The sequence below is a fragment of the Zingiber officinale genome, chromosome 8A (genome assembly GCF_018446385.1).
Source record: "Zingiber officinale cultivar Zhangliang chromosome 8A, Zo_v1.1, whole genome shotgun sequence".
Classification (NCBI taxonomy): domain Eukaryota; kingdom Viridiplantae; phylum Streptophyta; class Magnoliopsida; order Zingiberales; family Zingiberaceae; genus Zingiber; species Zingiber officinale.
Genome location: NC_056000.1, coordinates 61,061,623 through 61,075,372, shown reverse-complemented (window position 1 = coordinate 61,075,372; position 13,750 = coordinate 61,061,623). Strand labels below are relative to the sequence as shown.

At 34.2% G+C, this 13,750-nt stretch overlaps 2 protein-coding genes and 1 non-coding gene across 3 annotated transcripts; 2 read left to right on the top strand and 1 right to left on the bottom strand.

Annotated features, from left to right (window-relative positions):
* Positions 1-826: 826 nt before the first annotated feature.
* TRNAQ-CUG lies at positions 827-898 on the top strand. Its single transcript has one exon. It is a non-coding gene; the product is annotated as a tRNA-Gln (tRNA).
* Positions 899-2,535: 1,637 nt separating this feature from the next.
* On the bottom strand, positions 2,536-5,430 carry LOC122010893 (exopolygalacturonase-like). Its single transcript, XM_042567361.1, has 8 exons — positions 5,269-5,430; positions 4,762-4,906; positions 4,483-4,556; positions 4,108-4,248; positions 3,815-3,991; positions 3,445-3,734; positions 3,107-3,335; positions 2,536-3,017 (listed from the first exon to the last, which is right to left on the bottom strand). Exons 1-8 carry the CDS (start codon positions 5,428-5,430, stop codon positions 2,793-2,795), a joined length of 1,443 nt encoding a protein of 480 aa, XP_042423295.1. The 3' UTR covers positions 2,536-2,792.
* LOC122009228 (RNA polymerase I-specific transcription initiation factor rrn3-like) lies at positions 5,286-13,147 on the top strand. Its single transcript, XM_042565307.1, has 16 exons — positions 5,286-5,437; positions 5,628-5,777; positions 6,311-6,415; positions 6,491-6,562; positions 6,666-6,737; positions 6,824-7,063; positions 7,131-7,241; positions 7,325-7,420; positions 7,511-7,627; positions 8,881-8,949; positions 9,068-9,174; positions 10,360-10,443; positions 10,526-10,622; positions 11,934-12,056; positions 12,190-12,374; positions 12,571-13,147. Exons 2-16 carry the CDS (start codon positions 5,664-5,666, stop codon positions 12,905-12,907), a joined length of 1,929 nt encoding a protein of 642 aa, XP_042421241.1. The 5' UTR covers positions 5,286-5,437; positions 5,628-5,663; the 3' UTR covers positions 12,908-13,147.
* The last annotated feature ends 603 nt before the right edge of the window (positions 13,148-13,750 follow it).

The following is a 13,750-nucleotide window of genomic DNA, read 5'->3' as shown; positions in this document are numbered from 1 at the left end:
TATATCTTAGAAACAGGGGATTTAGTTGGATCGTTCGGTTCAATCGATAAATCGTGCGACCATTGGTTCATCGATTCGTTTGATTTTCAAAGAGCAATCACAAAATCAAAGAGTGAACTTTTTTGATTTAATTTTAGTCACAATTTTGTAGCTAGTAAGAGAGGATTTGCTTGGACCGGTCAATCGATAAGTCGTGCGGCCACTAGTTCAGTAATTCGTTTGATTTTCAAAACGCTACATAATTGAACCTGAGAGCGAACTCTTTCAGTTTGATTTTAGTCATATTTATAGTTCTCCAATTTTATGTCCTATTTTAGTAATAAAAAAAATAAAAGATAAAAATTAATATCTCAATTTCTATTGGCCAATTTACATTCATCCCCTCTATTTAAATTTATTTTTAGTAGGTTTTTAAATTTCATATAAAATCAAGAAGTTGATATCTTTTGCACCGACAAGTATCATCATTGACACGGTTTAAGAAAAATGATAATAAAATAGAATAAAACTATTGCTATGAAGATACTCGTGGTACTTTATTGGAAGGTTTTTTTTATAACTATTAATATAAATGAAGAAGATTAGCGCATAGTTTAAAACAAATATATTAATTATTAGAATAACAAATAAGGAATACATTTTACATGAGACAAAATTTTTAATAATAGTCAATATTTTTTAGATTATCTATCGTTAAATGCGTAAAAGGCAAAATAAAGATAAATATTAATTTACTTTCCTTTTTAATTTTCAAATACAAGAATTGCAGAAATATAAAAAATAATAATTTGTATATTTATAATTTAATTCTACTATCCTTCGCAATGGTCCCATGGTCTAGTGGTTAGGACATTGGACTCTGAATCCAGTAACCCGAGTTCAAATCTCGGTGGGACCTGTTTTTGTAACTCAAATAAATAATTTAAAAGATTTACTATAAAATATATATTTTTTCTTTTTCTAATTATTGAAATGTCAAAAAAAAAAGAATACTTACTTTCTTAGAAGATAAAAAAAACTTAATAATAATCCTAAGAGATATAATTAACAGCTAAAAATTATCGGTTTAGGCACCAGTTGATGAAACAATAAAAAATTAAATTTACTATAAAAAATATATTTTTCCATTTTCTAATTATGAAAATTTTGAAAAAGCAACTAGAATACTTTCTATTTTTTTATTTTAAGAAAGATAAAAAAAACTTTATAATAATCCTAAATGATATAATTAACAATTTTTTACCAAACAACCTGGGTAAATTTTTAAAATTATCTATTTGAATATCGATTGACAAATCAAAACTAAATCATATGTGTTCGGCTAATTATCAAAACTAATTCTTCTGATTATATCTATGCTCTCAAACATTAATTTTATCAAATATACTAGGAGTTATGATTTTTTTTAAAATAAAATATATTCATTGTTCAAAAAATTATTACTCTCAATATATTAAGTTAAATTAATATTTGATGACATGAATATAATCAGAAAAATAGACAAATATATATAAATTAATTTCATATCAATATGATGTAATTTGCTAAAAAAAATTGAATATAATTTCAATAAATTTAATAAAAAAGAGTATTACTCGTTCTCCTTTTTATTTTATTAACTAGAAGGCCTACATAAAAAAAAAAAAAAAAATTGTGTGCAATTTAGTTTATTTGAATAAAATCAAATAGATTGTTTTCCATTAATCATTAAGGATACCTTCCCTCAAAATTAAAAAAAAAATTAAAGCTCAAAGGGATTTTCATTTACCCCGATGGGTATTCTATCAAGGCACTTATATTAAGTTCATTGTGTTTCGTACAATAAATAAATATAATTTACATATATACTCGTTTGGTCTATAATCGATTTTATTTAAAATCGACTTTGATAATAAAAAAGTAAATCAATCGGCTAATTTACTTAAAATTTTGACATTTCAACACATAGCAAAATTGATTCCACTGTTGAAAAAAATTAATTAACTGATAGAGATAAAACGGGAAATATATACATGAAAATTTGATAATTTTGACGTTTCAACACAAAATAAAATTGATTCGACTGATGAAAGACATTAATCAAAACGGAAAATAGATACATGAATTGGTAATTTGAATATAATTAATGTCTTTCACATGAAAATAATTTTCAGAATAAAATGTTAACCCAAAATATTTTTTAAAAATTTATCTAATTTATAATAGCTACTTGTACTTATTTTAACAGTAAAATTTATATTCATACAGAAAATCCTAAAAAAATTGATAACATTCAAAGTATCAAGAAGTGCATTGAAGAAATGAATTGAGCTATCTTGAGATTGAGCTCCTCATACCCTATCGCCAACTCCCTCAAGGTGGACATGTTCGAATCATGTCGCCCTTTCGTTCGAGCAAAAATCAAGTCAAAGCTTAACCCAAGTAAGTAAGTGTCGTTCGAAGCAAGCAAAATTCAGTCTAGTGGAGTAGACGAGGATCATCAGTCTAGCAAATAATAATTGGAAAAGAAAATATCAATCTAGCAAAGAAAGAAAATTCTTTGAAGGATCTTGTTAATATTAAAGGAATACTATAAGGCACATATAGTTATATAACAAATACTTGCAAATATCAATAAAAAGCAAACATAAGAAGAAGGGTGACTAAGTGAAAGCCACCACTATCTTCATGCATCAACTCTAACTTTTGAAATTCTTCACGACTCACAACACTGTCATAACATCAACCTTCGTTGAGCCACAATCTCAATCCTCGATGAGCCTTGGCTTCAGCAAAGAACCTTTTCATCCGCATCACTTGCATGGTTCAGGGTTGATTTTGCCGGAAAATTGAGCTCGAACATCAAGACAGACAGACATTGCCTGGTAGAGACCTGAACTCGTGAGGTCGATGTTCTCGAGCTTAAGCCCTTGGCACGGTAGCCCTTTGCTGCATTTTAATATCATTGCCTCCCTATATGCTGCTGTTCCTCGAATGTCTTTGAACTTGATGTCTTTTAGTTGCACACGCGAAGATGCCTATCAAAATGTGCACAAAGAAATTGCTTTTAGTGATATTAATGAAGCAAGTTAGCATGATCTATGTAACCGTAGCCTTCTATACAAACCGAGTGGTCGCAATAGGCAAAGGGGCAATAAGTTTGGTCGACGACTACAGGGCTTCCAACATTCTTCATGATGAGATTTTCAAAGGTTACATTTTGAACTGTAGTTTGAACAGGCGAGTTCTCCCAAGTCTTGATGCGCACTCCCATCACCGTGTCAACGAAAGTACTATCTCTCACAATGATATTCTTGACATCCTTCTCAGTGTTGTACCTTCCTAAGCTCCCAATACTGTTGTAAAAAAGGAATTAATATGACTGAAACATCAAAATGATACAACTATAACAATCAAACACATGTCAATGATTAAAGATTGACGACATTGTGTGAGGTAGCTAACCTAATGCCATGGCCAGGACCACAAGCGATCCCACTGATTGTGACGAAAGAGTTGCCTTGTCCAATGGAGACACAGTCATCACCCGTGCCAATGTGAGAATTGGAAAGGGTCACTCCGGAATTACTCTCTAGGTGAATACCGTCGGTGTTAGGGCTATTGACTGGGGCCTTGATTGTGATTCCACTGCCTTTAAAGTTATTGTTATTCATCAAAACTATGTGGAAGAACTTGCTGTTCACAGTTGTTATATCCTTGACAACAGTGTTGTTCGTGTTTACAATGATGAGTGACTGAAAACACAAAAAAGCATTAGATCTTAATAAAAACACAGAGCTTAGCATTAGTAGAAATTCAGCAGAGGGATGAGTACCGATGGTAGTGGATTGCAGTTCTTCTGTGTTGGGCATTTGTTGAATGGCCAAGACACTTCTCCTTGAGCATCGAACGTCCCTCCGCCAGTCAAGGTCAAGTGGTCTAGCCATCCGAACGCCACCCAACCACGACGATTCACGTATTTGTTCAAGTCCGTCGACGCTTTCAATGTTCCCTACATTCACAAACAAGCAATGGCCAGGACAATTAGCTCAAGCTACATAGTTAAAGCGCTTCTCATGGATCATGAATGTAAAGTAAATGAATTTTAAGAGGTGACAGTGAGCTTGCATGAAACTGGAATATCAGGTCATTGACATCTTTGCAAGGGCCACTGAATTCGATAGGGTTGAGGAAGTATGTTCCAGCGGGAACCAAAACCTTTGTTCGTCCAGATGATGCACAAGCTTTTTTCCATGCTTCCATAAATGCCTAGATCAAGCATGAAAGTGTTAGCAAACACATTCCTGATGGAGAATTCAAGCACATTCCTAGACTTTGATACCATAATTTAAATGATAGAAGAAAAAAAAGAGAGAAGTAAAAGTTATAATGAAACCAAAGCTTATAGCAATATTCACAATTCAGATCATAGAAATTTGCATCCTGCTCAAAGCTACTGAGTTAGGCAAAACCACAAACACATGGTGGGCAGAGATACCGAACCTGGCTGTCATCAGTCACGCCGTTGCCCTTGGCACCGAAATCCCTCACATTGTAAGTTCCGCTCGCCCTCGCCACTGCAATTCCATGGCACACGAAGTAGAAGCAGAGGCAAAGAGAGATTAGCTTCATTTCCATTACCATCTCTGTGATTTCTCCTCTCCTCTTCTTTCCCTTTTTTATTTTTATTTTTATTTTTTTTGAAATCTCTACGATTTCTTTATTTATCGAATCGAGAGTTGAAGCTGTGATAAAATCGATCGTAAAGGAGAGATTTTATACCTGCTCGGCTGCCTCGAATTGAGAGGCGAGTAGGGGGCGCTGCTTGATCATCGCAAACGCTTTCCTCGCCATGGCGACAACATGGCGCTCCCCTCCGTTCTTCCTGCGGAAAAGTATTATTAATAATACTCTGAACTTTACAACCCTAAACTTATCCAGAGTTAAATAAAATAAATAAATAAATAAATAAATATATATATATATATATTTTGAATTTTCATACATTAAAAGTCTTTAACTCTTGATAAGTTTAGGGTTGTAAAGTTTAGGATTTAGAATTTAATATAATATGGGAGTTTTTTTAAAGTTATCCTAAATAATTTGATGAATTTTGAAACTTCGGGAGGATAATTGTAAAATTGGACACACTTTAAGGACCAGAATGAAAAACTTTGTAAGGACGAACATGCATTTTGAAAACGTCACGGGTTGCGTTTAGAAAAAACCAAGTTGTTTGCCTGAACCGAGGGTTCCGTTCCGGTCCTTCGGGAGTCGAGCGATAGCAACCTCCACGTGATCCAATAGCCGCTTTAAAAGCCTTCCCACCGAGAAGGCAAGAACCCTAATCCCCTGCGGCTCTGACTCCGTCCCTCGCGCCTCCTTCTCGCCGTAGTTGCCTCCCCACAGACATCGAGATCGTTTCACCGGCGCCGACTGCTTCTGTTCCATCGTCGAGGTAGCAGCAGTTATTCCCCCCTATGTTTTTGGCTCGTTAGCTGGTTACGATTTCAATTAGATTTTGCTTTGAAAGGATTCTCTTTGTGCTGTCTTCAGTCTATTAGTAGGATCAAGAGCTTTTGTTTCACTAAATTTCTGCATCCACGCATTAAAACGGCGATTGTTTGATTTCTTGGTGTTTTAATCAGCTGAATAGAGGAGCTTGTTGAATTGAACTTTCGACGATGGGGGTGGAACCACAAGGAAACGGATTTTCTGTAGATGGTGCAGAGGAGGGGTTCATCAGTGATTCTGAGGCTTTTGCTTCTGTTATAAATGTTCTCGATGGTGTTCGGATGGTAAGGAGCAACTTTTCCCTTTTTTTTTTTTTGCAATTTTTATGTGAGAATAATTATTAAGAATCAATGTATTACCAATTATTTTTTGAAATGGGGAAAAGATCCATGGTTAAATAATTTAAACATAATAGTCATCTATAAGGTTGGTGCTACGCCTCTAGCCTCTATTTAAGATTAACTAACTTCTCCCTTTACTAAAGCGTTTTTCCTTATATGTATAGGATGGGTGACGATTAATTCATTGGATATTGTATATTATTTGATATTTCTTTTGTAGAGAGACATTCATTCTGTGTTGTCTTACGGAAGACTTAACTGGCACATTTTTACGGGCATTGTGGATTATCTTTGTTAATGGAGTAGTATTTTGTTATGCCATTTAACTATCTAATTACTTCAAAAGTTGTTTAGCAACAGATGATAGCCCATCTATTTTTTTTTCTTTTTAACCATGCTCCAGTTTTAGTACTTCTGGCCTTCAAATTATTTGTTAAGTTACACAATGGTGATTAACCCATTTATTTTCTTTCTAGGCTCCATCTTTAGTTGCTCAGGTTGATAAGGAGCAGTACTATTACCTGGTTTCTGTGGTGAATCCTGGAAGGAAAATTGGACCAGTTGATGAAGCTTTAACAGTGGTTGGTATTTTTATGCGCACAGATATTTATTCTTAAACTTTATGAAGTCTGATATTTTCTCACTTGATTTTTCAGACAGCATTGAAGGCACTAACAAGAGCCGTCTTCAAGATAGACATTATGTACCATGGCGCTCTATTAAATAATGTATGTATACATAGTCAAGTAGAATCAATATATAAATTTTCACTCACTCCCTATGCTCCAAACTTAATAGTAACTTATGTTTTTCTACCGCATGCCCCTGAAGATTTTTCTAACATCCATATGGGACTATGATTTGGAGACAAGGAATGCATTCTTGGAATTGATCACTACAATGGTATGCATCTGTAAATAGAGAGAAAAAATTTCCCAATTTAATCCATATGCATCGCTCATGTTATCTATTTTGTTTGATGATACCAGGCTACACTACCTGATAAATTTCTTGAAAATTGCTTACATGTGCTTTTGTGTAACTTTCGCCCACCCAATTGGCTAAAGGCGCCATTTTGTCACTCAAAAAGATGGCTTATGAGGAAGAAAGAAGTTCATAGCGAACTTCATTTGGCATTGCATTGTATTACTACTTTAGTACCTCTTGCTCCAGTGAGGCTGAAATGTTTAATTGAAAAACTGATGTCCAGAGTCACTGAAGATAAATATGTAAGTTATCAACCAGAGAAATGAAATGTTATATGTCAAACAAACTGATAAATGTCACAATTTGCAGATTATGGTAACTTATGTGGAGGGTTTGCTTGGACTAGAAAAAAATGAAATTGGAAAATTCCTTGGAAGCACAGTAATGGCAAAAGTAGTAGATTTGCTCACAGACTTGGATGTAAGTCTTGTTCATCTTGGTTTTTTCTTCATTTTTTTATGATAAAATTATTGGTGCAAAATTCTCGTTGTCTCGTGTGGCAGGTAAACATACCTTGGGAAGACATTCTACAGGAAGAACAGAACAAAAGTGTATTTGTGATTGAACTTGGAGATTCTAATCAAGATGATGAGCATTCTGTAGGATATGATATTCCACATATGTTTTGTTTAATTTTCCATATTTAAATTGGTACTTATATGTTTTCCTTTTATTTTCTTAATTTTTAGTCCATCAAACAAAATGGAGTTTTAAAGTGCAATGTTTTTGCCGACAAATTGGATGGCTTGATGGTGGTAGTTTGTGAGCATCTTAAATCCTGTGCAGACACTGGTTGTTTATTAGAGGTGAGCTTCTAAACCTCTTTACTTCTAGAAGTACTGGAAATCTTTCTATAAGTATATATCAGTGTTTTACATAGAAATTCTGTATTATGTTTGGTTCTTTAAAGATGAATGTAAAATATGTGATCAATTGTACACAGAAAAAGTGTCTTTTCCTTTATAAATATATTAATGTTAGAGTTTCTTTGCCTGGACTATGAAAAATCTACCTTTTAGATTGTTTTAGGCACCAAAGCATTAAATATGCATCAGGAGATAAAAACATGCTATATTTAAAGATATTAGCAATTCTATAACCATTTAAGCAGCAAATTTGAAGGTGTCATTATGCCGTTCTGATTTTAAGTGCACTGGAGAATTGTTTATTGTAGGTTTTGTGTATTGTTTCTTGGTGATTGAAATTTTATTAAGCACTTGATTTGAAAAGGGAAAAAAGTTTCGTCAGGTAGAAACTTCCAATATATAGAGTTTCTAGGTCGACTATATTACTTATTGCATGGAAATATCCTTCTTTTTTGCATCCTTGTAGAGTTATAGGATTACTTGTGAAGTTTATGTTTATGCAGCAAGACATCTTGCTTATCATTTATCATCAGAGTTAAACAAGTTGATACAAACAAGTCTCAATCCTAATGCTTTTCAGCTCCACAATTAAATTATTTACTTAATGAAAAATGGTAGAAAGAAATAGGGAGAATACAGAAGTTAGTTATGCATATAGAAGTTTGTCACATCAAGAGACACTTTCATATTCTCCTTATTTTCTTCCTCCTATTTCGCTAAAGTAGGCCCTCGGTAGGAATTCATTGTATGTTAATATTTATGTAAACTAAGAAAACAAAATATGAGTGGTGGCATAAAGGTAATCCCCAGCTGCCCAAATTGTAGTCAGAAAGCTCATTCTCTGACAATTAACTCAAACTTATGTTTCTATCTCTTGGTTATATAGATGAACCAACAGTCTATTAGACATGTGGAATAGGATAACTATTAAGTGGCAAGAATAAGATAACTATAAGTGGTTTGTTTTATGACCCTTGTATGATGAACTAGTGGAAGTTTGCCTTTGAGCACTTTGCAAACCATTTCACATTCCTATCCTGTGAAATAGGTGTTTAACATTCATTAGATTTGTGGAACAAGAGAACTATAAGTGGCTTGTTTGATGACCTTTGTATGATGATTTAGTGATAGTTTCCGTTTGAACACTTTGGGAATATCTTTTGCAAACATTCACATCCCTATCTGTGAAATAGGGATTTGATAGGCTCTCAGAAATCTTTCGAAGGGCGGTGCTAAAACTTCACAAGTCAAAATTTACTCAGGTAGCTTTCTTTTCTGTTTCTTTTGTCTTTTTTGATTTATTAAGATTTTCTTAGAATCTTTGTTCTAGTATCTCTAATTGATTCTCTAGGCTAATCTTGATTTTTTTTAAATGAACAGTTCCTGATATTTTATGCTTGTTCGTTGGATCCTGACACATGCGGTTTGAAATTTGCTATTCTACTAACAGATATTTTTGTTTCAAAAGATGAAGATCCAGATTCCAGGTAATTTCGAGATTGATACTGAAATTACCATTTAACAACCTACTATGAACTGGGTATTTTCTAGTTACTTTGTTTAAACTTCATTGTAAATGTTTGTTACTGCCTTTTTGGCTGTATTTTGCAACCCAAAGTCCAATCTGTCTGTAGCAGTGGAACAGAATAAAATGAGGGCAAAATTTGAGATTTTGAATCTTGATTTAATGCAATTCTTCTGCTAGAATAAATTATGGGATGAAGGATGCCCATTGACTATCACGTCAGAGAAACATATATTGATTGTTATGAATTACTTGTAGTCTCACCCAATCAACACCTTATAGTTGTTAATTCCCTGAAGGTGCCCCCCAACTGTACAAAGTTTTGCTTCTATTGTTGTTCCTAGATTTTGACATTCAAACTTCCACTTTGTTTGTCATGGTGTTCTATTGACAACCTGTGTGGGCCATAATGAATGAGCATGTCGACAATTGTTATTTTCCTGCCAGTAGGTGGTAGCCTTCCACTAGCACAGAAAAGATTTAAAACATTGTACATTGACTTTATGTATGACTGAAGGGTTTTGATTATCAACTATTTGTTGGATTGTCAGGCATCCATCATCATCTTTGTTAGAATCTGATAGGTGTTTTTTGTATTTGAACATGAAGGTTTATGCTCGGTTGCTTCACATCTATTTTCATAGATGCAATTGGTTTTCCATGTACATTTGTTTTATAAGGTTGGAGGGCACAATATTATTGCTTTGGTTATTTATACATTTTTACACACTATTTGGCATTGCTTAGACAAGTTGGCTATTGACCATGGATTTTTGTCTAAAAATTAATGCCACATTTTAAGATATTATGGAATACATTGATTCGAAGGGGCACTTTGGTGCAATGGTAAATTTGTTACCCATGTGACCTAGAGAGGTCACATGTTCGAGTCTCGGAAATTGGGATAAGGTTGTGTACAATAGCCTTGGTGCAATGGTAAAGTTGTTGCCCGTGTGACCCAGAGGTCACAGGTTCAAATCTCGAAAACAATTTGCAAAGCAGGTAAGGCTGTGTACAATATACCCTTCTCCGATCCCGCATTGGTGGGAGCTTCGTGCTGCCCTTTTTACGAAATACACTAATTCTCTTGATTCATTTTAGTGGGAATGCTTGTAATGTGTCATCATATTTTTGGTTTCAAATACAGAATGAAGGCTGTTGCGTATCTTGCAAGTTATCTATCCCGGGCTAAGTTTATTTCTTCTTCCCTGGTCACAAGTATACTTCAAAGGTTTTATTAATTTCCTTGTCTTTTGTTCTATATTGATTTGTGTTTATGTTCATCTTGTTGATATTTTGGAATCCCAACTCAGATTGGTGGATTGGTGTTTTGAGTATTGTCAATTGCAAGAGAGTCGGGAAAAAATGATCAGCCCTCAAGCAGACCGAATCTTTTATTCTGGATGTCAGGTCAGTTATAAGTTATTTCTTGTTACTCTCTTTGACAGTGTAATATTCCTCAGCTTTTATGCTAAGAATGCTATTTATTATCTTCCATTTTATGGGTGATCTGATTGGTTAGTGATCTTATGAGTTACTAGCTCTTCTATATCTTACTTTTATAAGCATTTATAATTTACTAAAACCATGGATTAAACTTTCAAGCTGGGGTGTTCAACGTAGGTTTGAATTTACAATTTCGCCTATCAACCGCTTAAACCTGTCGATATAGATGATAGGTTCATGGTTTCCGGTGTTGAGTCGTGCCAGTTGGCATCCACAAAATTTACTGTTCTGCTTGCACACAAGACAACCTTAACACTGACTTTGTGCAGCAGAAGAGTAAACAGAGAGGGAGAAGTGGAAGTGATACGAGAGGAGAGAGGAGAGAGGAGAGATAGGCATGGAGTACCAGGTATTTGACGACGAGCCATGGCGCAAGCGACGATAATAGGCAGGCGACGTGGCTTGGGCAACATGGGTGGGTGGCATGGAATCAGATGATAAAAGGAAAAAAAAAAGAAGAGGAAAATAATTAAGGTTTAGGTTTGCCTTTAAAATAAATCCTAATATTTTTTTAATAATATCATAACTTAATTTTAATAATATCATACACTAATTTAATAACAATAAATCAACTTATGCTATTTTAAAAAATAATTTAAAATGAAAAAAATAATATGATAAAATTTAGTATTGATAGGATTTATAAATTTATATCTGTGACATTTTCTGACTAAAACAAGCGCACTGTACCTATATATCAAATTGTTGTATAGTCGTATTTGACAAAGTACCTGCCTTGTTTTCCATATCATTCCATGATTGGAAACGCTACACAGATCCACCCTAAATTGACCAATTTTTAAAAATTTTAAGAAAACACCATCAACCTGGTATTTTTGTATTTTTTTTTTCAGATTACAGTTTACAGCATCTTTTCTTCAATTCCAACTGTTTCCCTGTTACAGTGTATTCCTACCCCAATCTTTTGAGAAACTATGGATTGGCCCCGGCCTTTCTTGATTCAGCTTGACCGATCTGGATGCCCTGGTTCAATATCGGTCAGTTTGCAAAAACTATGGTTTGAATAAACCATAGTATATATTGTACCTTGGAAGGTGTGCAAATTCGTTCTCATAACCCAAAATTAAGCCTTCACTATAACTTAGTTTTCGAGGGAGGGTAGCTTACTATATTGCCATGTAAAACATACTATCATCATAGCCAATTGTTGTAGTTTATTAATTTTTGTAAATTCTGTTTCTTTCTTGTCTGTAGGCTGTGATGTACATTCTATGTTTTCGATTGCGATCAATCTCAGATGTTCCTCACCTGAAGCAGCTGCTCTTTCACCTGCCACTGGATTCTATCCTGTGCCATCCAACCTTGGATCCTCTTAAGGTACGCGGACAGAATTTATTTTTCCCTTAGCAAAATATTGAACTGACTTATGAGTCCTGCGGAAGGAATACTATTTTTGTAAAAATAGTAATCATCCATTGATCTGATGCCAGTTGCTTGTGCATTTATGCAGGTGTGTTTGCCCTTGATCGTTCAAGAGTTCCTCAGACAAGCAAGTGCTGCCCGGTTGTTTAAGAAACCCATGCCTTATTTCTACGACGACTCGTTTGAATCTGAATTCTCAAAGGCTTTTGGAGGAATCGAGCGTTTGGACATGTTCTTCCCATTCGATCCATATCTTCTTAAAGAATCCGACAGGTCCATTACTCATTCCTAGTGACAAAAATTCATTAGATCTGCTTATTTTACATGCTCTCCAGAAAAATCGTTTGAAAATATTGTTGTATCTCTGCACTAATTCATCCTTGAGATCGACTCAGAACATGATCGTTCTTTTACCGAGGTCATCTTATACTTGTGAGGCACACTATCCTATTCCATCTTTGTTCTGCAGATTTATGCGCCCCAATTTTGAGTTCTGGGACAATGTGAGGACAACATACAGCAACTTCGACGGGGACGAAGTGGATGATGAGCTTGAGGACCTTGATGTTCCCAATTTCCCTGATGATGCAGGGGGCTACGAAGTGCATAACGATATTGACTTTGACAATGAAGATGACATCGAACTACCGATGAGCAAAATGTCAATCACCCCAAAGCCTAGCTTTCTGCACCCGATAGCCACCAACTTCAGCCAGCCTTCGCTGATGCCCGCAAGAATAAGACCGTCTCAAAGCCCTCCATCACCTCGACAAGGGATTTTATCCAGGAGGGAGTGGAGGGGTTGAGGCAGCAGACGCTAAAGTTTGCAGATCTTGTATGCTGCTACATCATTGTTGTAGTGTTAAATATTTTTAGGTGAGTCCATTGAGATTGGTTAGGATAAGACGATACATGTATAGTTTGAATAACTAGTGCAATTTTGTTTTTTATCCTTCCAAAATTTATTAGTCGTGTCCTTGTAATCACACTCGTCATTGAGCCATGTTTGTCCCAATTATTTAATACCACATGAGATTCTATCTCCATTTTGTGTTAAGTTACTAATATGTAAGAAGTGCATGACTTATTGACATTACGATTACAATAATAAGTCCTATTCTATTAAGTCTTTTTCTTTTATTTTTTTCGATTAATACACAAATTTATTATAGTTAGTCTTTTTATTTTATTTTTTTCCGATTAATACACGTATTTATTATAATTTTATATTAATATATATTCGTATCAATGGCATAATTTAAAATTTTGATTTTCTAATATTTTTATTAGAGATTGGAACATATTTATCATAGTTTTATATTAATATATATTTGTATCAACGGTACAATATCTATTCTCTAATATTTTTATTAGAGAGCAATGGTGCAGTAATTTACTTTTACAGTTTCTTAAGTATATAAGATTAGAGCTGAATTAACAGTTAAAATTTTCTTAATCAATATTGATTTAAGAATATTGGGTTAATGGTCGTAAGTGGAAAATTTTATTAAAGTCGGTTATTCTTAGGATTAAATTGAATATGTGATGAGAAGTTATCAAGTTATACTCTCACTAACACCCTGTAACACGATATATTTTGTAGATTTTTTTAAAAAAGTTTGTTAAAGGTAGATTGTGGGTTCAACTGA

Coding starts and splice junctions, on each gene's coding strand:
- LOC122009228 (XM_042565307.1), top strand. CDS start 5,664: ATGGGGGTGGAACCACAAGGAAACGGATTTTCTGTAGATGGTGCAGAG. Junction 5,778..6,310: donor TTCTCGATGGTGTTCGGATG/GTAAGGAGCAAC, acceptor TTTTCTTTCTAG/GCTCCATCTTTAGTTGCTCA. Junction 7,421..7,510: donor ATCAAGATGATGAGCATTCT/GTAGGATATGAT, acceptor CTTAATTTTTAG/TCCATCAAACAAAATGGAGT.
- LOC122010893 (XM_042567361.1), bottom strand. CDS start 5,430: ATGGAACAGAAGCAGTCGGCGCCGGTGAAACGATCTCGATGTCTGTGG. Junction 4,249..4,482: donor GCGTGACTGATGACAGCCAG/GTTCGGTATCTC, acceptor TGCTTGATCTAG/GCATTTATGGAAGCATGGAA. Junction 3,018..3,106: donor TTGCCTATTGCGACCACTCG/GTTTGTATAGAA, acceptor ACATTTTGATAG/GCATCTTCGCGTGTGCAACT.